This window comes from Sceloporus undulatus, chromosome 1 (assembly GCF_019175285.1).
Source record: "Sceloporus undulatus isolate JIND9_A2432 ecotype Alabama chromosome 1, SceUnd_v1.1, whole genome shotgun sequence".
Taxonomy (NCBI): domain Eukaryota; kingdom Metazoa; phylum Chordata; class Lepidosauria; order Squamata; family Phrynosomatidae; genus Sceloporus; species Sceloporus undulatus.
In genome coordinates, this window is record NC_056522.1 from 282,756,367 (window position 1) to 282,780,326 (window position 23,960).

General features: G+C 39.5%; 1 protein-coding gene across 1 annotated transcript in view; it reads right to left on the reverse strand.

Annotated features, from left to right (window-relative positions):
• SPON1 (spondin 1) overlaps positions 1 to 23,960 on the reverse strand; it is a 433,156-nt gene that overhangs the window by 326,542 nt on the left and 82,654 nt on the right. Inside the window, exon 3 of the mRNA XM_042474844.1 lies at positions 5,486 to 5,619. Within this exon, the coding sequence (XP_042330778.1) occupies positions 5,486 to 5,619 (134 nt within the window). The remainder of the gene's footprint in view (positions 1 to 5,485; positions 5,620 to 23,960) is intronic.

A 23,960-nucleotide genomic window follows, 5' to 3' on the forward strand; every position in this document is an offset into this window, starting at 1 on the left:
AGCCTCTCTGATTGCTTGCATGGCTTCCTAGGGCCGGAGGAGGAGGCCCGAAGAAGGAGGAGGATGTGGGCTGGAGGACATGGCAGGCTGGAAGATGGGAGGAAGGTGGGTCCGGACCTCATGGACCCCTCCCTTGGTTATGTCCCTGGAACGTGGAATGCAAGAAGCATGAATCAGGGGCAAATAGACATAATAAAACAACCTGAAATAGAATGTATGAATATGGAAGTACTTGGAGTGAATGAGCTGAAATGGACAGGAATAGGACATTTTGAGTCAGATAATTACCGTATTTTCTGGCGTGTTACAGTAGTTGTCTGGTTAAATTAAATGTACCACAGTGAGTCCAGCCAGTGAATCTCTCAAGCTTTTGATAATAAATATATTCAGTGTGTAATCATTAGAAGTGGTTTATGAGGCATGCACTCCACCTGATTGACCTCCACTTTTCCAACAGTAAATAAAGTAAGAAAAATTTGCTCTTCTTGCTTTTAAAGATATTTAAACCGTTTTAAATCTTGTCAAAAGTCAGGGGTCGTCTTATATGCCGGGTTAAGACCAGCCTGCTCAGGCCGCAAGAGAGTCCTGCGGCCCAGCACATACACCCGGCTTGCTCCACAGCCTGGCGTATTCGCATTCAACTTCCTCCCACCTTCCAGGCCTTCAGAGGCCCTCTGAAGCTGACGCGCAGCCGTCCTGCTCCTGCCTGTCCAGGCCTCCAAGGAGGTCCAGGTCTGCACAGAGGCCGCAAGAGAGCACTGCGACCCAGTGCATGCACCTGGCCTGCTCCGCAGCCTGGTGTGTTCGCCGCCGGCCTCATCTCACCTACCAGGCCTTCCAAGGCCCTCTGAACTTGGCATGTGCCCGGCATGCTCCCACCTTCCCAGGCCTCCAAGGAGGCCCCCTGAAGCTGGTGCCTCTATAATCGGCCCATAGTAGGCCAGAGCGCTGCCTACATGTGAGGCAGGCTTCGCAGTCCTCAGCAGAGACCTGTGGAGCCGGCACACATAGGCGCTGGCCCTGCCTAACGGGTTGAAGTTTTAAAGTTTTTAAAAATTTTATTTGGTATGCGTTGGAACAGGTGTAGTCTTATATGGCGAGTATATACCAAACTCTATATTTTAAGTTGGGGGATTGTCTTATATGCCCAGTTGTCTTATACACCAGAAAATACTGTACACAGTTTTTTACTCAGAAACTGGAAACTAAGAAGAAATGGGGTTGCATTAATAATGAGGTGAGATATTGCAAAAGCAGTCAAGGGATATAATGAAAAGTGTGACTGACTAGTATTAATAAGACTTTTGGGGAAACCCACAAATATAACCATAATCCAAGTTTATGTTCTAACTGCAAAGGCAGAAGAGGAAGAAATTGAAATATTCTATGTCCAGAAGAAATTGTTCACACACTAAAACAGGACAAGCTTTAAACTGCTTCCAAAAATCCAGCTACCTATTATCACAAAAGTTAGGGCACATAACTTTGGAGTAAAACAAAACTGTCAGGAACATGACAAAAGAATTTAGGCTTAGGATGTCCTCACCTCCTCTTAATGGCCTGAATTGTATTGGCTAGCCCCAAGTACTGTAAACCAATCAGTTTTTGCATGATGAATCAAAGGGTCTATTCATTGTGAGACTAACAAGAGGGTTCAGAAGAATGTGTTACATCCAGGACTGGGCTAGGAGCAATATTCTTCCCTGGGACCCTTTGGGCATAGACTGCATTGCCAAATGGGGTGCACCGGGGGGGGGGGGAGATGAACTGAAATGATTGCAAGTTCTCTTCTGATTCTGCAAAACTCTTTTTTAAAAGAAATGTTAGACTATGGACAGGACTGAAATCTAATTAAAGGATTCATTACTGTTCCTGGGCATTTCCAAGGCTGTCATTTTGCTGGGTTTTGTTTTTTTGTTTTTTGATCCAGGAAAAGTATAGGGAATCTAAAGGGGGGAAGTGCTGCAGATGCATCTGGGAGGTGCTCTTTGTAGACCCCTGAAATGTTGTTGTGTGCCTTCAAGTCATTTCTATTTTATAGTGACCCTAACACAAACCTATCACAAGGATTTCCTGTTCAGAGGGGTTTTTCCATTGTCTTCCTCTGAAGCAGAGAGAGAGAGAGGTTGCTCAGTTGGTTTCCATGTTTGAGTGGGGACTTGAATCCTGGTCTCCCAGAGCCCTAGTCCAATATTCAGAATGCTATATCATGCTGTTTCTCACTGAATTACACATTGCTTAAATAGTAATAAATAACACATTGTAACCATGTTACTTTTAAAATAAAATAAAAAATGTAGAAACTGGGAAATGGCCAAACGTCCCTCAAACCATTTGGGGAGTCAGAGGAGTAAATATTATTTGCTACAGAAAAAATAAATAAATATAATGCTAGTTACATGATTTTAGAAAAGAAACATTGCTATGTCCTTGTTACCCCTCCAAAACAGGTTACACCATGACTTTTAACATATTCCTTTCAGGCTTTGACATACTTGAATGATGCCATAGAATACCAAATTTGAAAAATCCCTGATTCTTTGATCTCCAGCTGATGTATCTTCCTAAGGGAAAGACAGGTTTCCAATGAAGAAATGCCATCTTTGGGATCTACATATTAAAGCAGGGGCGCAAAGATACTAAATACTGAAGTCTGCATTATGTTTTGGAAACATTACAACTAGTCTTCCAGCATTATAATTTCCCAAATGAACATATCTTTTTAAAAAATACATGTAAATGGTGTCCTGAATCTGCCAAATTTCCAATTTGGCAGGCTTTATGTCTTGTTCAAATTACTCAACCCTCTGGTGGCTATTCACATCCAAAAAGAGACACATAAAAAAACCAGAAGAAGAATGTTTTATTCTGAAAAATAACAAATTTCACACTTGGTATTAAAAAGAAGGTAACATTTGCTTGGCTAAGTCAACATGAGTACTGTCTCTCACATGAGAGCCCTCCTCTTAACATTATCTTAATATTTTTTTGACAGTTGCATAAAATAAGTTATTTCTAGCTGATCAATAGGTATAATCTAGGTCCCATATTTGTGTGGGCAGTTGGGAATAATAAGTAAACAAAATATGTAAAAATGTAATTAGTTATGCCACACAAATCAATCAGCTGAAACATTTTAAGTTTCTTTAAATATCCTATCACTTTTAATCTCAAGACTAGTGAACCACTGATTTAGGAAATCAATATAAAGACCACCAGAAAATAATGAATTGAATAAAACACCAGGAACAGCATAAAATTCTCCATCCCATTTAACTTTCCAATAATAAAAAGTTGGTATCCTTCTCAAAAAAATACTTTCTTAAAAAAAATATACAAAAAACATGGTTGTAAAGATGTGTGTGTGCACGCACGTGCATACATGCACACACACACACACACTTTTTGCATAAGAAGTCTAAAAAAAAACCCAAAACAAAAACAAAAAAATTAACATGGTTGACCATTTTCTTGATGTGGTGCATTGATGTATTGAAACATCTATTCTGCTTTAGGACAAGAAAATCTATGAGCATTCTTTACATCAGAGTAGGCACATAAAAGCCTGCATTATAAGTGTTATATTTGTGGCCGCCAATAAAACCTTACATAATCTTACAAACAATGTAGGGGAAAACAATTGAATCAGAGCAGGGGGGAATGTAATGAGATATGCCAACCCCCAGTCTCTTGGGAACTAATGAAACCCCTAGCCTCTAACAGCTGTTCACCCCTACTCTAAATGAAAATGTATCCTACAAAGAGGATTTCTCACATAATTCAAGGTGTCCGATACTTATAAAATAACTAATGCTGACCAACATTTATTTCTTAAAGCATGAGAAAACAAGAAAAATTCTGGAGGGCAACCACTGGAAAGCAAGACATGAAGAGAATAGCACCGCTCTGCTTGTATCCCCCAGCAAGTGTATTCAGCAACATACTGCCTCTAGTATTGAAAGATAAATCTATATGTACATATAACCATCATGCCTAGTAGTCCTTGAGGGTTTTATGCACTTTCCTAATTCCTTTATAAACCCATTTAAGGTGGTGGCTATCAGTTCCTCTAATATCCTTTAGTATAAATAATGCATTCTATAGTTTATGTTCTCCCTATAGCTCCTCCAGAGCTTAAGGTAGCTTAAACCTTAAACTAGCTTTCATAGCAAGTTTTTTGGGGGGAAGCTTTGTTTTTCACAGTATCATTATAGCTTTTATAGATGCTATAACAATTGAGAAAATGGTGCCTGACACTTGTATGCATTTAAGTGGGAGTAAAGCAGCCACAGGAAGAGGGAAAGGGGGAAGCTTACTGTAAACCCTGTAATTTCAACAAGCTCAAGGCTTTATATTTTGTGGAGGGAAATGTACATGGTGTTAACTTGGTACCAAAAGCAAAATAATAATTGCTATGTACTGTGCTGCCCCCACACAACGACATGGTGTTGTATTATACTGTTAATAATTGTCTACAAAAAGTCATAATGAAGGTAGCTGTTTGAGTCTGATAGGCATCATTCCATTCAATTATTCACATCAGGTTCTCTTCTGACTCAACAAAACATGGATATTTTATAATTTATTTTCATACACATTATATAAGACATCTAGCTAAGCAGGGTCAGCCCTGGTTGGTACTTTCACGGAGACCAGCAATGAGTACCTGGTACTGCATGCTATGTTTCATAGGAAGGAACCAGCAAGACCACCTCTCTGTATTTTTTTAACCTAAGAAAACCCTAGGAAATCCATGGGGTTGCCATAGGTCATTTGAAGGCACATACACAAACACACATCATCTCTCCAGTGTGCCAATCAAAGCTTTGTTAAAGTTCTGTGGCAAGCAGTTGGCTACTTTTGTGAAAGACAATAACTTTTTGTCACATGAACTGGAATTCAAAGCAAACTCAGTGTTTATCTCCTCAAGTAAGTCATCCCAAAACAACTTGGTCATGCTGTGTTTCCTGCAACTAGGACTTCTAATTTATAAATGGTTGTACATGCAGTGTAAGTCGACCAAGGATCCATATGAATAATTGTTGTGCTGTTGTATCCACAGTATCATAAAGCACTACTTGGTTTACCACATCAGGACTATCCTAGCCCCCGAGACTTCAGGACCAAAGCCTAAGACCCAGGGATCACACACACAGACACAGACACACACACACACACAGTGATGTCACAGGGACAGACTCTGGTTATGTTTAATCTGAAAAGGGGCTGACCTGGTAATGTAAGTAAGTATGACACATGAAACATCAACCACAATTACACACAGTATACCATGTATATATATATATATAAATACCAAGTCTATGTAACACTGAAAACACACACATACACACACACACACACTTTTAAAGGCAATAGATTCCTCCCTGTCCCCCTGAGAAATGGAGAAGGGGAACTAATCACACAGGTATCATAAACTATAGCCTCTGCTGAAGCTTTTAACAATGTATTTGAATCATAAACTTACTTCAAAATTACACAGCCTGTGCCCAAAGAAGGCGCCGTCCAGAAGACTTGAATCCGTGTCCTCCTTCTTGGTGTACTCTCAGTCACAGCTACAGGGCAATTACTCATGAATTGTGTTTCTTCCTTGTCTATTATCTACAAAAACACGAAGAAGCAATATTTCATAAGGTTTGTCAAAGATAGATATAGAAGATATAGACATACAATACTTGAAAGGCCTGGGCACTGCACAAATTTGCACCATACACACACACACACACACACACACACACACACACACACTCATTTATAAAAATTATGGAGAAACCCACTATTGGATTCTGGAAGTCCAGTTAAAAAGCTCTTTGTAGGCAATTCAGCATATGGTAATGCTGCAGAGTTTGTATCTTTGGCATACTGAGGTACAGGCCTTCTAAGCCTAGCCCATTGGACTTACAGGAAGTCTCACAGTTATAGAATTCTAGAGTTGGAAGAGACCACAAGGGCTATGTGGTTTAGAGTAATGCGTACTCTCTGAGTCAAGGTCAGACTTTGTGGAGTATTTTAACAAACGTGAACCTCTTTTTACGTACCTCTTTTTAGGTACACTGTGTAAGCCTATTACCACAGATAACCTGACATCCCACTTGGAAGAAATTCCAATTTCACACCCCTCTCCTTTTTCAGAATTTGATGAAATTTGTTGACAACATCTGTTCTGAGCTGGAACAGGCTACAATTGCAATCCTTCCTTAGACTGCAGTACAGAAAACTGACATATATCACGACTACAGGATAAGCATTATTGGTCATATTAACAGATGTAGTGAGCAGTAGATCCCTAGTGTCAGTGCTACATGGTGTGGGTGCCTGGGAGGGACTCACCTAGGGCAGCCAAGGGATAGCTGGACAAATGATGCATGCACTTGCCCCTTCTTCCCCTGTGCCTTGGCTGGTTCAAGTGAGTGAGCCAATGAAACAGGGAAGGAGGGAGAAGCTCAGATGAGCAAGCCAAAGCATTGGGGAAGGAGGGGAGAGCATGAACACACACCTTCCTTCTTCTCTGTTGCCTTTTCTACCTCAGCCCAGAGTGCCAAGGCAGCAAGAAAGGAAGGAGAGACATGCACTCATCTCTCCTCTGCAGCTTTGGGTCCTTCAAGAGCCCTGGCAGCAGAGAAGAAGTGGCAGGCCACAGCAGCAGCACCGCACACCCATACACAGCAGGAGGAGGAACTAATCGGGTGTTATCCTTCCTCTGATGTGTCACCACATGTGGTCCCATCCCTCACACACTTCATGACATCACTGGCAGTGGGTGGTCTATAGCGAGAAAGCATCACAGCCCAATAGCTGACAGATTCCTAAATCTCAAAAATGGTAGAATTGTGCCCCTAAACAACAAAACACTCAGATTATCCAGCCCTTGGCTGGATAATAGGTCCCCTGAGCTGGGATGAACAACACTCAACCAAGCTGAGGCAACTGAAAGATAGATCCTTGGGGAAATATAGGGCAGAAGCACAAAAAGCACACTATACTATGCAGGAAAGATCCATCTCCTATCCTAACAGATATGACAACACTACAAGCAAGTTCTCTTGATATCCTTGAACTGACAAGCTGTAGCATAAACTATCTAACAAGGACTACTAAACATAAAATAACACATTTTATGCTACCAAGCAGCTATTAATATTTGGCCAAGATGCTAATAAGGATTCTAAATCCCATCTACTTATGGTAAAGAGCCACATCCACTATAACAGCCAAAGAATTTTTCAAAAGCTCAAAATATCATGAGTTGTTACTTTTTTATATGACAATTTATTTATTCACATCTTGGATGATCTTAAAAGAAAGCAATTAGGGAGAAAGGAAAAAATGAAACTGAATACAGAAAAATACTGGGAAGATGGGAGGTAATAAGTTTTCAAGTAAAGAAAGCTAATCTTTAATGCAGTCAAGATTTAAGACAGCATTCACCTTTACTAATTACAAGAAGAAAATAACAAAATGTATATCATTTCCCCAATTTATGATTCAAGAAGTCGGAGCTGTGGCAAGAATAGTAATAGATCCAGAGTAATATTTCATCAAACTGCACCATAAATTTCTACTGAATTCAAGGTCCTATCAAGCCACCAATAAGATATAAATCATAGTTTCATCAGGCTATGGTACCATTGTCTTCCAGATACCAGTGTCTGGGTAAAGGTATATAAATCCTTCATATAGCTGATTACTGGTAAACAAAAAGAACAAAAAAGAAAAAGAAGGGGAGGAAGGGGAATGCTTGAGCCAAAAATGTCAATCTTTAGTCACCATACATACAAGATTCACCAGACTTTGGTTTTCATCTTATATAACTCTTAGGACTGTTTCTACTATATACTATATTCACTATTTTGGCTAAATCTAATTGCCAACCCCTGCTACAGATGACTCATTTAGATGTGGTACGTCAACACATCTGTAAATCTGAAGTCAAAGGCTTTCATGGTCAGCATCCATGGTTTTTTTGTCGGTTTTTCAGGCTATATCGCCATATTCTAGAAGAGCTTCTTCCTGACATATTGCCAGCATCTGTGGCTGGCATCTTCAGAGAATGCTTGCCTGGAAAGGAGTTGGGTATATATATATTGTGTGACCTGGAAAGGCAGGAGTGATTTGCATGTGTATTGTTCTGTTGCCTCAGGGTGGGAGGGTCTGCAAAAGAGGATTAGTGTCTGTTTAATTAGTGTTCATTGTCTGCTGGGAGATTTCTCATTTGCTTTTGTTGAGTCTTGATCTTGCTATTTTTCAGGACTGGTAGCCAAACCTTGTTTACTTTAAGGCTTCCCTCTTTTCTGTTGAAGTTGTTCAGGTGTTTGTGGATTTCAGTGGCTTCCCTGTGCATCCTGACATGGTAATTCTTGGATGTCCTAGTCATCCGCAAACTGAACCAACGTTTGTTGTGTATACAGTATACAGAAAACCTACAGAATACAGACTGATATCTGCACAAGAACTCCAACCATCACCCAGGACAAAAAAGAAGCACAATCAAAACACTGGTAAACAAGCAGCCATCCAAAGGGAAGGTATTTTTACCATACATCAAAGGAGTCACATACAGAATAGGCAAAGTGGTGAGGAAGCATAACCTTCAAATGGTTTACAAACTGATGAAGAAAATCCAGCAAATGCTTCACTCAGCCAAGGACAAGAGACATCCTCTCACAGCCGCAGGAGTCTACCGCATACCATACAGCTGCGGACAAGTCTACATAGGGACCACCAAACGCAGTGTGCAAACAAGAATCGAGGAACACGAGAGACACTGGAGACTGGGTTAGCCAGAAAAATCAGCAGTAGCAGAACATGTTATAAACTATCCTGGACATAAAATGCTGTTTGAAAACACTGAAATTCTGGACCATGCCAACCACTACCATGTCAGGATGCACAGGGAAGCCATTGAAATCCACAAACACCTGGACAACTTCAAAAGGAAAGAGGGTTCCAGGGATAGAGAAGGACGGTTAGGGGTAGACTCTGAGTGGAAAAGGGCTCCCTACCGTTATACTTCCAGGACTCTAGAAAAGGGAGTGGCTGGAGTGTGATATCCTGCGGGATATTGTTAACTTTGGTGGCTGTTAGGACTAAGTTTAAGAGAGGAACTTAATAGAAGGACTGAGTGAATCTTAGTTATAATAAACTGGTGATTTAGCTAAAGAGTTATAAAACCAATGGTAACTATGATAAAGTAGAAAGTAACACTTATATAAGATATCATGTTAAAAACAACACTGTTAAACCTTCTTGTAAAAAAAAGTTTTATTTGTTTGATTCAAGGACACACCTGGACTTGAGTTAATACACGCTACTCACATTACAAAACACAGGTGGCAGCGGTGGGATAAAAAGGCCCAGGGTACTGTCATCAATGAAATTTAGTTGTGTGCATCACACTTTCCAGGCAAGCATTCTCTGAAGATGTCAGCCACAGATGCTGGCAAAGCGTCAGGAAGAAACTCTTCTAGAACATGGCCGCATAGCCCGAAAAACCCACAAAAACTACATCTGTAAATCCCTCTGATTCAATGTGTCTACTCCAATTATGACTAGCAGTTGCATATTTCTTTACAGTGCCTATCACAGCTGAAATTTAATTTGATTTTCTTATTTCTTTTAATGTTGCCATCATGCTTTTGGTATTTGTAGTTTTGTGAGACTTTTAGCCTTTTCTATCGGAGAGCTGCAAATCCCAGGATTCCATAGACCGAGCCACGATTGGTAAAGTGATGTCAAATTGCATTAATACTGTAGTTAGGCACCAGCCAATGAAGCAGTTCATTTCCCTTGGCAGCCTCATTCTATGTAAAGGATAGAATGACTGATGCTGGGGTAGTTAATGCATTCATGGCTAAAATTAGATTTCCCATTTATTTCTCTATCTCTTACTAAACACTGCTACTCATAGCTTTGAACTTAACTATTTTGTTGGCTGAAGTAGTAATATCAAAGCTCACACTTTTAATAGTACAATTAATATTGATGTCTTAAATAATTGATGTCTTAAATAAGGATCTAATTTCTTTGCTTCTTTTTCTTTGTACAATGTTAAAACTTTTTTCATGGAAAGCTCTGATTAGTGAACTATTCTCTAGCAGAGCAATCACTTTATCAGATTTTTCATGCATCATAGTCACAAACCACGTGTGTGTGTGTGTGTGTGTGTGCGTGTGTGTGTGATTAAAAAGCAAACCAACACCACTTCTCCTAAGTTTGTCCTGACTCCAAGCTGGATACAGTTAATCACTATATACACACACACACAGAGAATTAACAAAATATGTGGCTTTCAGTATATGCTCTGGAAGAAGTAATGGGGTGTGCATTTCTGGCGCGGGTGCACCATGCCACACCGCAGGCATGAGCCCTGTTATTTCTAATGGGGCTCCAGCATACACAGGATGTCCCTTACACGGGGGCCAGGGGCCAGAACAGATCTCCCAAGTAAGGGAAGAGCCCTCTGTATGAGTGTGAGTGTGTGTGTGTGTGTGTGTGTGTGTGAGATCAAAACATTCCAGCTTCTGCCTTCATCAGTTCCTAAAGTTAAAACTATATATATGACTTGCCATAAATTTAGAAGTTTAAAAGTCTACTGTGCAGAATGAGGATAAAGAAAGGACAAAACACCATAAATAAGAATAAACTAGAAATCAAAAACATACAATTTTGACCAAAAAGAAAAAAGAAACCGGCAAGTTGAGTATGATGCAACTAACTGCAGTAAAAATGGACACTATTATTCTATTAATTCATCTGTCTAATATTTTAATTTTAGCCAAAAGGGTTACAGACATATTTAAGGGGCAAAACAGACCAGCATAAAAAGCCAGCTTCCGGGAATCTTGGGGTAATAGTGTATAGACAACACACATTCCCAAGACATCCAGAAGCCGGATTCAAGTTGGGCAGCTGTACACACGTGGGCCAGATTACGGGTGCTCCGGCAGCGCAGTGTTTACATGCCACATACTGACGGAGCACCTTTAGGCTGCCTTCCTGCTGTGGTGGGATGGAAAAATGGCTTTTTGCCAGCACAAAAAGGAGTGGCTGTCTACTGCTCCTTTTTTGGCCAGCAAAAAGTTGGACTGGGGCTGCAGAGTGTAGTTGCTACAGCCCCAATCTGGCTTGTCAGGGGCAGCTTGAAGCCGTCCCTTCAGAACGGTCTGTTTCATCCCTAAGTGACCTTCAAAGGGTCCTTTCATCATTCAAGGAAGGTAGGATATAAATAAAAAGAATATTAATAATAATACCAAAGAACATAATAATATTAAACCAAAGTGACTGAAATTGTGTGTTTCTGTTTTAAATAATTTCTTATTTGCCACAATCTGGTTCTCTATCAAAGCTACTGCTCAAACTTTGCTGTACCAGAAATCAACAGTTATTGAATTGGTTGGTATGTTTCCGCTGGCTACTTGCATTCTGCAACCACTGGAAAGAGTGGAATTAGTTCTTTATACAGTGGGCCCTTGGGATCTACTGAGGTTTGGTTCCAGGATTTTCCATGGATAACAAAATCTGTGGATGCTCAAGTCCCATTAAAAACAGTGGCAAAGGACGGTGCCTCTGGGTTGTGAAAGTTAAGCTCCAGCTCTAGGCTCTGCTCCCTTGGAACCCTGTTGGCCAGAAGGAGCCAGCACCAGAGCCAGGACTTGGGTTTCAGAGCCCAGAGGCTCCATCCTGGCTGCTAGACCTGGGGACAGGGCTCCAAGACTCAAGCCATAGCCCTGGTCCCAGCAGACCCTGCCCCCACAGCCAAGTCAGGGCAGAAGCCTCAGAAGAAGCAGGAAAGGAGGGAGGGAGGGAGTAGAGGGCAGGACTTTTGTCCCAAATGGCGGCACAGCTGAATACATGCCACCATTGGGGATAATATGGGCTTGCCTTCTGCAGGTGCTCAAATTTGTGGATAGCACACACACACACACACACACACACACACACACACACACACACACTCACACTCAAACCTTGGCTTGTTGAATTTGTGGATAAGTAATCTATGGATATAGAGGGCCAACTGTCTAGCAGTGTTGCTTTAATTGTGGAAAAGATGCTAAGCAGAACACCAATTGAAAGATAAGTCAAAGTGTCCCAAAGAAAATCAGGCTAATAATGTATACCATCAGTTATTGACATAGCCACTTTACATACTATTCCTTTCTCCATTTATTCCCATAACTACTCTGCAAGTTAGATATCGAATGGACAGATAACCATGTAAACTTTGTGATTTGAGGGATTTGAACTGGGGACATCATGGTCCAAAACACACTACAGAAATAATGCAGTTTGAGACCACTTTAACTACTTTGGCTCAATGCTAGGGATTTCCAGGAACTGTAGTTTTGTGAGATTATTAGCTTTTTCTATCAAAGAGCTCTGGTGTCACAATAAACTACAACTCCCAGGATTCCCAAGATCTGAGCCAGGGCAGTTAAAACAGTCTCTAACTGGATTCTCTGAAGATGCCAGCGACAGGTGCTGGCGAAACATCAGAAAGAAACTCTGCCAGAACATGGCCACATAGCCCAAAAAACCCACACAAAAAAAATCTAACTGGATTATTTCTGCAGTGTGTTTTAGACCCATGTTCCAGGTCCAGCACTCTAACCATTACACTATGCCAGATTTTTCAGATCAGTATTTACTACATAAATAGCCCCAAGGCTGAAAAATAGTGGTAGAGCATAGCAGACAGACAAGTCATGCTATAATTAATGTGTGAAATTTCCATGTAAATTTACAAATTACACAAATTATTTTTTATATATTATACAAACACATTGCCAAGATTTGTAGAACAGAGTATGGCAATCCTAGATGAACTCCATATAGTAATGCATGATTCATTGCTAAGGAGGTTTGTGAGGCAGATCCCTAACTTGGTGGCCACTATACAGAAGATCCTTCTTCCACAATCATCTGCCTCAATTCAGAAGATAAAAACAGTTTATCATTTTAAAAAAATGGCCATTAATTCACAGGGGAGTGGAGAAGGCAATCTTGGTCCTCCTGTAGGCTCAGGTGAAAGCCCTATCTAGCTTGTGTATTCTTCCTCATATAACTTTTGCCATCGTCACAATACCCTTTCATTGCTTGGCCATACATGTCTCAGTTTTATCTGTGAAATGATGGAGAATATGCATTACACTGCCATAAGTCATCAAGTAAATTCCAACTTTTAATGTATTCCAGCTTTTAATATCTGAAAGCACTCTTTCACATATTCCAGCTTCTAGTGATTTAGTCCCTTAAAGTGTGGTATTACAATAGCAAAAAAATTAGCTTTCCAAATGTGTTCCAAGATTTGGCAAAAAATATTTTTTTTTATCTCCAAGTTGAGGATAATAACTATACCTTTTAGGTAGCTGGGATTCCATAAACTCACTATTAGCCATTGCTCACACTGAACAATAAATATTAAAATATCTAAAGTACGTTAAATGTATAATTGAAATGTAAAATGTGAATTTATTTTCAGTTCTTCATTTTCAAAAGCAGACATTCTCTGTCTGGTTCTCGAAGTTTTTAAGTGGAAGTGATAAAGGAAACAAAGTCCCATGTGATCTTGATAGTCCACAAATTATCATCTTAAAAAGCTCAACGTGTTTCAGTCTTGTCACAAATCAGACTTGTTCAATGAATAAAAATACATTTATCATAGTTGTGGTATTGGGACAACACATAAATCATCTCTAAAAACATAATTTCTTAAAAATCAAATATAATCTATTGTCCCTATTATCATATACATACCTATTACCAGAGATTTCAGGAGTAGTAGTCTGCACTCTCAACAAAGTGGATACTTTAAATATTAGAAGAAGGGGACTAGGACTACCAGTGATTTCATATTATGTAAGTACACGTATCTACTTGCATTGGAGAAGTATTGTAATGTGCTGAGTTTATAAGCCCATTACTACTAATGTCAGTAATGTGTGTAAAAGAAAGCCCCCCACGAGACTGTGGTATGAATGGAGATGTTTCCCTTTCAAATGTAATTTTGTAATTTCTTGTAAAAATGTAATTTCCCCTTTCAAATATACACTTGTCCCTCCAGATTTGCGGCGATCCATTCTGAACCACCATCCCCCGTGAATCAGAAATAGTGCAGATATTCTAGCCACATTGGTTATAAGGAGGGGGGTGCTCCTGCGTGTGCCCCATTTTGTCCCTCCTGCCTGCCATCTGCGAAGGACCAAAACCGCAGATCCCAAGTCGGCAAATGGGGAGGGATGAGTGTAATTCAAATGTAATTTTAAATGTATTTTTTTAAAAAAAAAAAAAACCTCTCCACAGTACTGTTTCAATACTAGTTTTTTCATTTGTAATACTCTTCCTTTGTTCAGTCACTTTAGATTTATACAACGCTGTGGCATTCTATTGTTTTCTGGGTTGGACATCTCTTTTTTCTCCCAAAATAAATTTATGATAGATAGTGCGGTTTGATTGTTTGACTAGGACTCGGTCATGGAAACCCTAAGATGGGGCCACTTTATGATTGCCATAAGTCAGTAATGACTTCAAAGGACACAACAATAATAAATGTGTGGCAGTTATGGTGTTGTTATTGTAAAACACAATTGCTGCAACCACCCATCTGTTATAAAAATACAACATGGAGCGACTTAGGGAGCTGGGTATGTTTAGCCTGGAGAAGAGAAAGTTAAAAGGTGATAAATATTTGAAGGCGTGTCATACTGAGAATGGATCAAGCTGGTTTTCTCCAGAGAACAGAACCCAGAGCAATGGACTGAAACTACAAGAAAAGAGATCCCACCTCAACATTAAGAAGAACTTCCTGACAGCAAGAACTGTTCAGCAGTGGAGGAATTGCTTTGGAGTGTGGTGGTGGTCTCCTTCTTTGGAGGTTTTTAAGCAGAGGCTAGCGGGACATTTTTCGGGAGTGTTGTGATTGTGTATTCTTGCTTGGCAGGCGGTTGGATTGGATGGCCCTTGAGGTCTATGAACTCTATGATTCTAACATTCCACTGAAGTGTTTTAAAGGCTTGTTTAATCAGCATGGCTGGGGGAGTTACACTGAACTGCTCCTTAATTGTCCCTTATTTTGTCAATTTTTGTCTTCCATATTTAATTTATTCCATTAAGGCAAAATACCACATTTTTAAAATAATGAGAAAACAATAATGGAAAGGAATTAGTAATTTAATATTCCTTCCTTGCACTAAAGCTGACTAAATAAGAAGAGTTAAGACACAATTCTGCACTAATTCCCAAACCTCACTGATCAGGGAAGCAATAAGACATGCTGAACCTATAAATAGGAAAGAGGGGCATAGAAAGGATGTGTGCTGAACTCAATTTATTTTTGAACATAAAACAAAGTGAATGCCAATTAATTTCGTACCATATTCTGTATTATATAAAAAATTTATTTTATCCACATTTACAGGTAATTGTGAAAATGTCTGAACAGTGGCAAAGAACATTACAGTTGAAGTAACTGAAGTGGCATTCAGTAAATTGAACACTTCCTGACTCAGTTTTTGTGTATTTCCAAATAGACAGAATATTACTGATAATACTACTGATCTACCTTGCAGAGGTGTTCAAGTAAAAAAATTTCCACCTAAATTTTAGAGAAAAATTCCTGACAGTAAGAGCTATTCAACAGTGGAATACATTGCTTCAGAGTATGGCACGGTGCCTTCTTTGGCGGTATTTAAACAGTGTTTGGATGGCCATCTGACAGGAGTGCTGTGACTACATGACAGTGGGTAGGACTGGCTGGCCCTTGGGGGTCTTTTCCAACTTTGAGATTCTTTTTCTATGACTACTCGGACCATTAATTGGAAATTCCAAAATGCTATTAACATGCAAAATAATATCATTGTATTTCCCATAGTTCACTACAACCCTGATGTTTGTGCATCCAACAGTCTTCTTGGATTATGAATAAAACAGATAAAAGTGTGTATTTTTAATACATATATACATTCATTTATAGGCTGGCTTTTTGAAGCACAGCCTTCACACAAAGAGGCTCACTGAATAATCATAGAATATGAGATGTATTTTTAAAAAATAGATAATCTAAACATTTAAAAAACAATGTCATGAAAGCAACATAGGCCAGATAATTTGAGCATTAATAAAACAGCATCTCAAATTCCATTAAATAACTCATAATACAAAACATTTTAAAGACAATTCAGTACTTTAAGCTAGCAGCATTTCAATACATTCAGAGAAGGCAAAGCAGAACAGATAGGCTGTTAAAAGCATGTAATGCCACAATGATGCACAGCTCACTTAGGAAGGAGTTCTAAAACCTGGTAGTCACCACAGAAAGGGCCACATCTCAGGCCTTCCAATTATTCATGAAGTCCATTTAGGATATCAATATTTTTGGGGCCCTTGACTCCTCCAGATTGCTTCTTCTGGGGTACAAGTATAGAGGCTGGTAGCCTACCATGAACTGCTTAATATTAAGATGGACAACTGTGTGGGCACTAGGGGCCAATTCCACTTATCACTGGCTGTGCCCCTCTACACACAGCAAACCGAAATACCTGTTTTTTCCTCGCTAGATCTGCTCAAAATGACAACAAGAAAGGAAGTTTCCTTTCTATCAGTATTTTGAGAATGTCAGCAGATGAAAACAGAGGTATTTAAAAGCAGTAGTAGGTGTTGGGGTTCTGGTGGATATGATGTAGTTCACATGCTTTCATGCTATGGGGGGGGGGGGGCTTTCTGAGCAACTTTAGCAAATTGGAAATTATGCCAAAAGTTGGGGACTTAACAGGACTGGTGGGGGGCTTTGGCAGCCATAAATGTTGGCCCTATGGATTACAAATGGCTTGGGAAAAGCACCATGTGCACATCAGCTTAATACAGTGAACCTGGTGTGTTGCTGGGCTAGCCATCCACGGATTGGAGCTCCCATGCCCCATATTAACCAATGATGGCACAAGCCCATTGACTCTCTGGTGTGGCCATGCACACATTGTCATCCATTGACTAATATGGCCTCAGCTCACACTTTTTTCCATCCCCTGCAACCAAACACCTTGTGGATGGGAAGCATCAACTGTATTAAAAATTATCCATTCAAGTAATTTCTGGTATTATTTTATTTTGTATTATTGGGCACCCCCCAGAGGGTCTCTCTCTCTCTCTCTCTCTCTCTCTCTCTCTGTATTATTGGGCAACCCACAGAGGGTCTCAGATGGAGTCCTGCCCACCCCTGGATTTGAGTCACTATATCACCATGCCTCATAAATCCAACCTGGAAGGTGACTGGAAGATCAATCAATGGTACTGGAAGGTTCTAAGGAGTCAGAGAAAGTGATTGAGCTGCAGTCCTCCAATCCATTTTTTCTGTTATAAATGTGAGGATATTTATTTTCCCCATAATTATGATGAAGTTAAGATTAGACTATGGATCAAAACAGATCTCCCAGCCATCTGAAGGGAGAAAATGTCACCCTTTCCAATACCTTCTGTTAAAGGGCATGTTAACTCAGGATAAGAGTTGTCAAATTTCTCAAGGGACCTGGCAACCACACCCTGTGGTCTCTGAGATCCAAAACTCCAAAAATGATACTTTCTATTGTTGACAATAGAAAGAGGTGTACTTCTGAGCATGAGCAGAAGACAACCTAGGAGATCACATAACTAATTGTTTATTGTGGCTGACACAGAAACACATGCTCAGTTATTGTAAGGAGAGCTTCTTTGGAAGATCTAGTGAGTTAGATGCAAATATATGCAGGATAAAAATGGCCCCTTGTTCATATAAATGGCACAGTCATCAGAACAGGAAAAGCCTCCTTTAGAGTCTAGCACACCAACTTTATGTACCTACTGAAAGTAAGTGAAAGAAACTGGGAGTTTCTTTTGGGAAATTTCAGAGACTGTAGAGGAATTTTCAGAGTCATCATATTGGCAAAGCAGAAGTTGAGTAACAATGAGTCTTATTACACTTACCCACCCACCTACCTATCCACCTCATCTAGCAAAGAAAGAATCAAGTTTTCTTAGGGTAGATAATAAAGTGTATTTAGAGTGCCTTAAAAAGTAGCTTTGGGCCCAAACAGACAGGCCAAAATAAAGCCGCTTCGGGTCACTTTGGAAGTATGCTGTTTAAATGACACACACATTTTAAGATGCTATAAGCTGTGCAAAAACTGCACTCCAATCCTTAGGACTAGAGCATGGCTTCGGCGTGGCTTCCAGCCTCATAGGACACATGCAGCATTTAAATGGAATACTTCCAAAGTGACCCAAAGTGGCATTATTTTGGCCTGTCTGTTTGGGCCCTTTATTTGCACAAAATGAAACACATGGTCAAGGGAGAGGGAAGAGAAAAGTTGCTAACCCCTTGAGCCATGCATACTGCATCAAATACACAAGGTGATCACTGATAACTTTCTAGCTTTCAATGCTCAGCTGATTGTTCATGAGAATTATGGCACTGCCTTTTGCTCATTCTTGCCAAAAGGTGCATTTGTGTATGACAGTGTCCCAGTGGAAAACTGCCAGCTAAATTTCTAAAAAGGTTTACAACTTCAAATTGACTAAATCCCGCTTGTTAGTTCCAACTAAAGTAGACTCATCAATATATGTGAGTGCTGACCAACCTTTCATTAATTCAGAGGGCTCACTTTAGTTGAGACTAACAATTGAATTTAGGCCACTGATTTTCAGAATTCCCCAGATAATGAATCTTTCCCAAGGTAAGTGTTCCACTGCAAGTGTTATTTCACCTTGGTCATATTTCCTGACAGGTATACTGAAAATCCATTTCATGATAAACCATTCTTCATACATAGGTAATTTTCTTTCTAGTAAAACACATATTCAACAAAATAACTCTATAGTTTTTCAAAATATTCTGTAACTAATATACAATTTACTGACGTAAATTGTCCATATGTTATTTACCTATACTGTATTCTCATATGAATATAACCCAACATGTCCCATTATGTAAAGTACAGTGATTCAAATCTTGATCACCTATAATCACTATGTATTTCTTATACAGACAATGTTACCAGAATTTCTATACATCTGTATCCTTCCCTAACAGAACATTCATTTTAAACAGAATGTATCAAAAGATATGGATAATGCAGTTCTTTTAATACACAGTGGGTTCAATATTCTTATTGTCTAATTTTTCCACTGAAGTCACTTCTCTTTCCGTGGGTATAGCCATATGGTACAGAAAGAGGAACATAATACTACAGTATTCAAGGAAGTGCAATGGATAAAAAGTCCACAGGTTTTGTGGATCACTGTGAGTCCTTCTTCATATTTATTAATGCTTTTTTAATTCTGAGAAGAGGGTGAGCGGGCTTTCAAATCTATATCAACTTAAGGTGACCCTATGAATTTGAAAGGGTTTCCTTAGGCAAGGCGTACTCAGATGCTGTTTGCCATTGCTCTACTCTAAAATACAATCTACAGCTCCTTGTATGCCTTGGTAGACCCCCATTCAAGTACTAACTAGGCCTGACTTCAAGCACTAACTAGGCTTAACTTCCAAGATCAAACAGAATCTGATGACCCCAGAGTATTTTAACTTTTAAAAGTCCAGCTGGTAAACAAACAAAGAGCCCAACAATGAAACTATTCAAGAAGCTATAATGGAACAAGTGGCATTCCTGTGCCCATTTACATATTGAATAAGCCTAATGAAGGTATTGGATTGTATCCAACTCTGTATATATCAAAGGAGAATGGGCACAGAGATGGAATGGATTCCTCACTCCAAAACACACCTCAGATTTGACCTAAAAATCGGAGTGGCCCTTTGAAGAATTGCCAGAGGGCACAGGGATATTTAGTGGGAGAGAAAATGGAGGGGATCTCCCATTGCAGAAACAGAAACCCATGTGCATGGCATTGAATGGAGCTCACATATAGAAATGTGTGGTTAAATGAACAGTAATTTTTCTACAGTTTCTGAAATGTTATTTATTATCATTATTTATGTCTGCCTTGCAGACCAGGAAGTCTGCTACACAGCTAGCATACAAAACAGATATTTTCAACCCCAAAGGGACTGCTCACACAATTTATATTAATCAAGGCTATCGATGGACAACAGAACAGAAACACATAGAATACTAAAGGTTTAGATACAAATAAGGCATATAGATGAGTTTCAGAGGGGATAGAAATAATGATTGAAATCACCTTGGGAACAGAGCAAACTAGGGGAAAGCAAGTTGGAGAAGAGAGGTTAAAAAATCAGAGGAATACATTACAACAGTGCTGAATGTAACAATTTAATACAGCTTTTCTCTTCTTTTACTACAGTAAGCTTGCATGGTTTGTTCCATTTAGAAAATTATAGCAGGTGACATCTATTTACAAGACCTGTGCAGAGTCCCCTCATAGAGCTCTGACCTACAACCTTACTGGTAGCTCTTGTAAAGCAGTTACAAATATTGGTGTTCCATCACTAGTGGTTTGAACAATGATCTGGAACTTAATGCACTGTAATGGGGAGAGACCAAGGCCAGATCATGTCATCATAATGTCTGTCCCATAACTGTTAGTACTTTATGAGACAACAGAATCTTTGAGAGAAAAACATAAAACATGTAGTCCAAAAGGCTTCATTTTTCTCAGATGAAGTGTTAGTTGAATTAAAAGAACTTTGCTCTACTTTTTAAGACATAACAATAGGAAACAAATGAAAGGTTTATTTAAATGGTGCAGTGACATAGATTGATGGGATCAGACAAGAGAATTCCAATCTCTGTGACAAGAATAATTTGCATGTGGGAATATAAGAACTGAATATTCAGTGAACATCTTGCAAAATAAGTAGGTCAAGATGTTCATAATATTTCCTGTATTTTTGTACTCTTGTCCACTGCCTAGGTATCCACAAGAATGAAAGGCAGTTAATAATATTTTCAAAAGATAAGTAAATAGATTTCTGCAACCAATGGGTTTCACCAATTTTTACTGAGGGAATCAGATCAAATGATCTATACCCAATGTAATCCTATTCTGAAATAAAGTCATTGCTCAATATGCCAAAAACCTTTCTTTTATATATACATTAGTATAGCTATCACTTTGAAAATTATTGATACAATAGCTTGACTTTTTTAAAAAAAATCCTACACCATTACAGCAATTTGGCATACTCTCCAACATTTTCACTAGTGAAAATCAGAACACATGCGACCAACAAACATATGAACATGGTCAAGATGACAAGTTAATAATGAGGAAGACAACAGAAACCAAGAGAGGCTTCAGCAGTTTTCTTTTGCCTGAGCCCCTTCCGTTTGTTGAATTGATTGAATGCAAACTACTTTCACACTTTGAACTCAGTTTTTAGCAACTGAGATAAACTGAGGACAAAAGAGGAAAGTGGTAGGAAGAGACAAGAAGTGGGACATTTTAAAGGCAGTTGGAAAATTGGGAGAACAGAGGATTAATTGGAACTGTCTTTGCCAAAGTGGGACAGTTGGCATGCATGCTTTGATATCACTTTAACTCTCACGATTCCATCATATAGTTTTGTGGGATTTGTAGTTTTGTGAATTCTCTGCTATGAAAGTCTAATGCCTCACCAAATGATAAATCCAAGGAATCTGCACAAAGGGTGCAGAGATAAGAAAACTTTGGGCTGATTAAATTTATCCTGGCTGATTCCTATAAATCCTCCTGGGAAATAGAAATAAATAAGAAACTGAGGACTTTGGGATTTTCTAGGGATATTGTTTTGGGCCTAAATCTAGATACTGCAAAACTGTCTATTAAACAAAGATTACTGGACATTGAAGGCCAGTTGGAGACTGCTGCCTTCCCCAAGTATATAGTAGCCAACAAACAAATTCGGGTTACTTCACCCGCTGTGTACTTGTTTCAAATTACTCTCCCTAAATTTAGGAGAGCTTTTACTTTGGCCCGGTTTAACGCCTTACCAACAGCAGTATCGGAAGGCAGATTCAGGAAAGTGCCTTACAAATCCCGTCTTTGCCCGTGTGATACGGGCGCAATTGAAACCATTGAACATGTTCTTCTATACTGCCAGTTTTACAAAGACATCCATCTCCAATTGATTGCCCCCCTGCTGGGAAAATACTCGGGTCACCCTGACACTTTTTATATTAGCAAATTGTTAAATAGCCAGGCACCCGAAGTGATATTCAGGGTAGCAAAGTTCTGTTATATTATATGTAAACTTCGATCCCAAATGGTAAACGGGAACTAATATAGGCAAACCAGTAAACCTGTTAGATTAAGATCTCCAGGTAAAGAACCTGAGAGGTTTTGAAGTTTGGCCTCGGTCTTGCCCGAGTTTAATGATTGTTAACCAACATTGAGATTATAATATTTCAGATTCTGGATATGCTCGTCTTCTACCAGCAAGACTGCTATTTTATTTTGCTTATGTCTCAAAATCTGTGTATATTACAGACATAAAGATAATGTAAGTGTATTGAAAGTAATGAAGTTAATCATGTGTAACTTGTATGATTTTAGACTAAATTCAGGAGAAATGGTGATTAGCACCAGATCTGCTGAAATTATTTTGAAGTGTAAAGAGTTTTATTATGATTTTAAATGAATGTATAAGTGAACGATGTGATTGTTTATATCCGAGTGCAATAACTTGTAAAATTTTCAGTGTCTTTTGCTACAATTTTGTGACTACTGGTCAATGACCGAATAAATTTTATGATGATGAAAAAAGGAAACTTCGGGTCACTGAAAATTATTTAACCTTATCACTCCTGCTCTCTTTAAGATCTCTTTGAGTCTTTTAGTGCTGAGCTTTGTTGCATTTTCAACAGAAAACACAGGCAGTAAAACTACACATTGGCCTGAAACAAATGGGCAGATGGGGGTGGCTTCTGGCCACTCTGGGAGTATGGCGTTTGCACAATGCATGTCCCTGAAACACCCAGAAGCTGCCCTGGGACTGTGTTGGGGCTGGCTAAGACGGCCCAAAACCAGCCCCAGAAGGAAAATATCTTTTTTGCTCCTTTTGGAACCATGGCAAGAGGTGCCCATGGAACCAGGGTGTGTGTTCACTGTGGCCTTTGGGCGATCAGGCTGTGAGCTGTGAGCTGCTCCTTCCTGCCTGTTTGCTTTGCCCCATTGTTTCTTTGCACATCCATTTATACTGATTGCATGTATTTTATGTAATTTGCACAGCTGTAAGCAATTTGTGCATATCCACAGATCCTTGCAGAGAAAAAACATGTATAGTTTTGCTCCATGTGCTTTCTGTGCAAAGATCCAGTATTTTTATAAAAAAAGCAGTATATTTTTCATAAAGTACACATTTACTAAACAAAAATAAATTTTCTTCACATTCAGACCAAGTACATTTTGCACAACAGAATTTTTCTCAATGTAGTCCCAAAGTACAAACATTTCTCAAAAATTGCACAGAAATCTAAAATTTATGCAGAGAAAGGAGAAAAATGCCCAAAAGTATTTGTTCCTGCCCAAAGAAATTAAACAAGTATTGTTTTACAACCCTAACTAAGGCACAGTACAGACCTCTCAAAAAGGGAGGCCTGCCAGTGCCTTTTTCCCCCCGTAGGGAAGCCGCAGCCTCCAAACCACGCGGCTTCCCTGCGGAAGAAAAAGAACACACAAAAAGTGGGTTCTTTTTGTGCTGCCATAGTGATGCATGAGTGTGCCAATGGACAACTCGTGAAATCACAAGTGCAGCATGATGTGTGGATGCTATGTGTCCGTCACGTAACAATGGCGGTGCCCCATATACGCGGGGTGCTGTCATTGTTATGGTGCCATGCCATACTAGGGTTAGGGACTGTGTGGTTGCCGCATAGTCCCTTAACCCTAGTATGTCACCAGCATGGCACATTTCGCATGTGTGCACCGCGCCTTTGACATTGACAATATTCTGTCAAAATTGTACTGACAAATTTCATTGGAAAAGTTAGTGGAGCCACAGCTCACAGAATTAA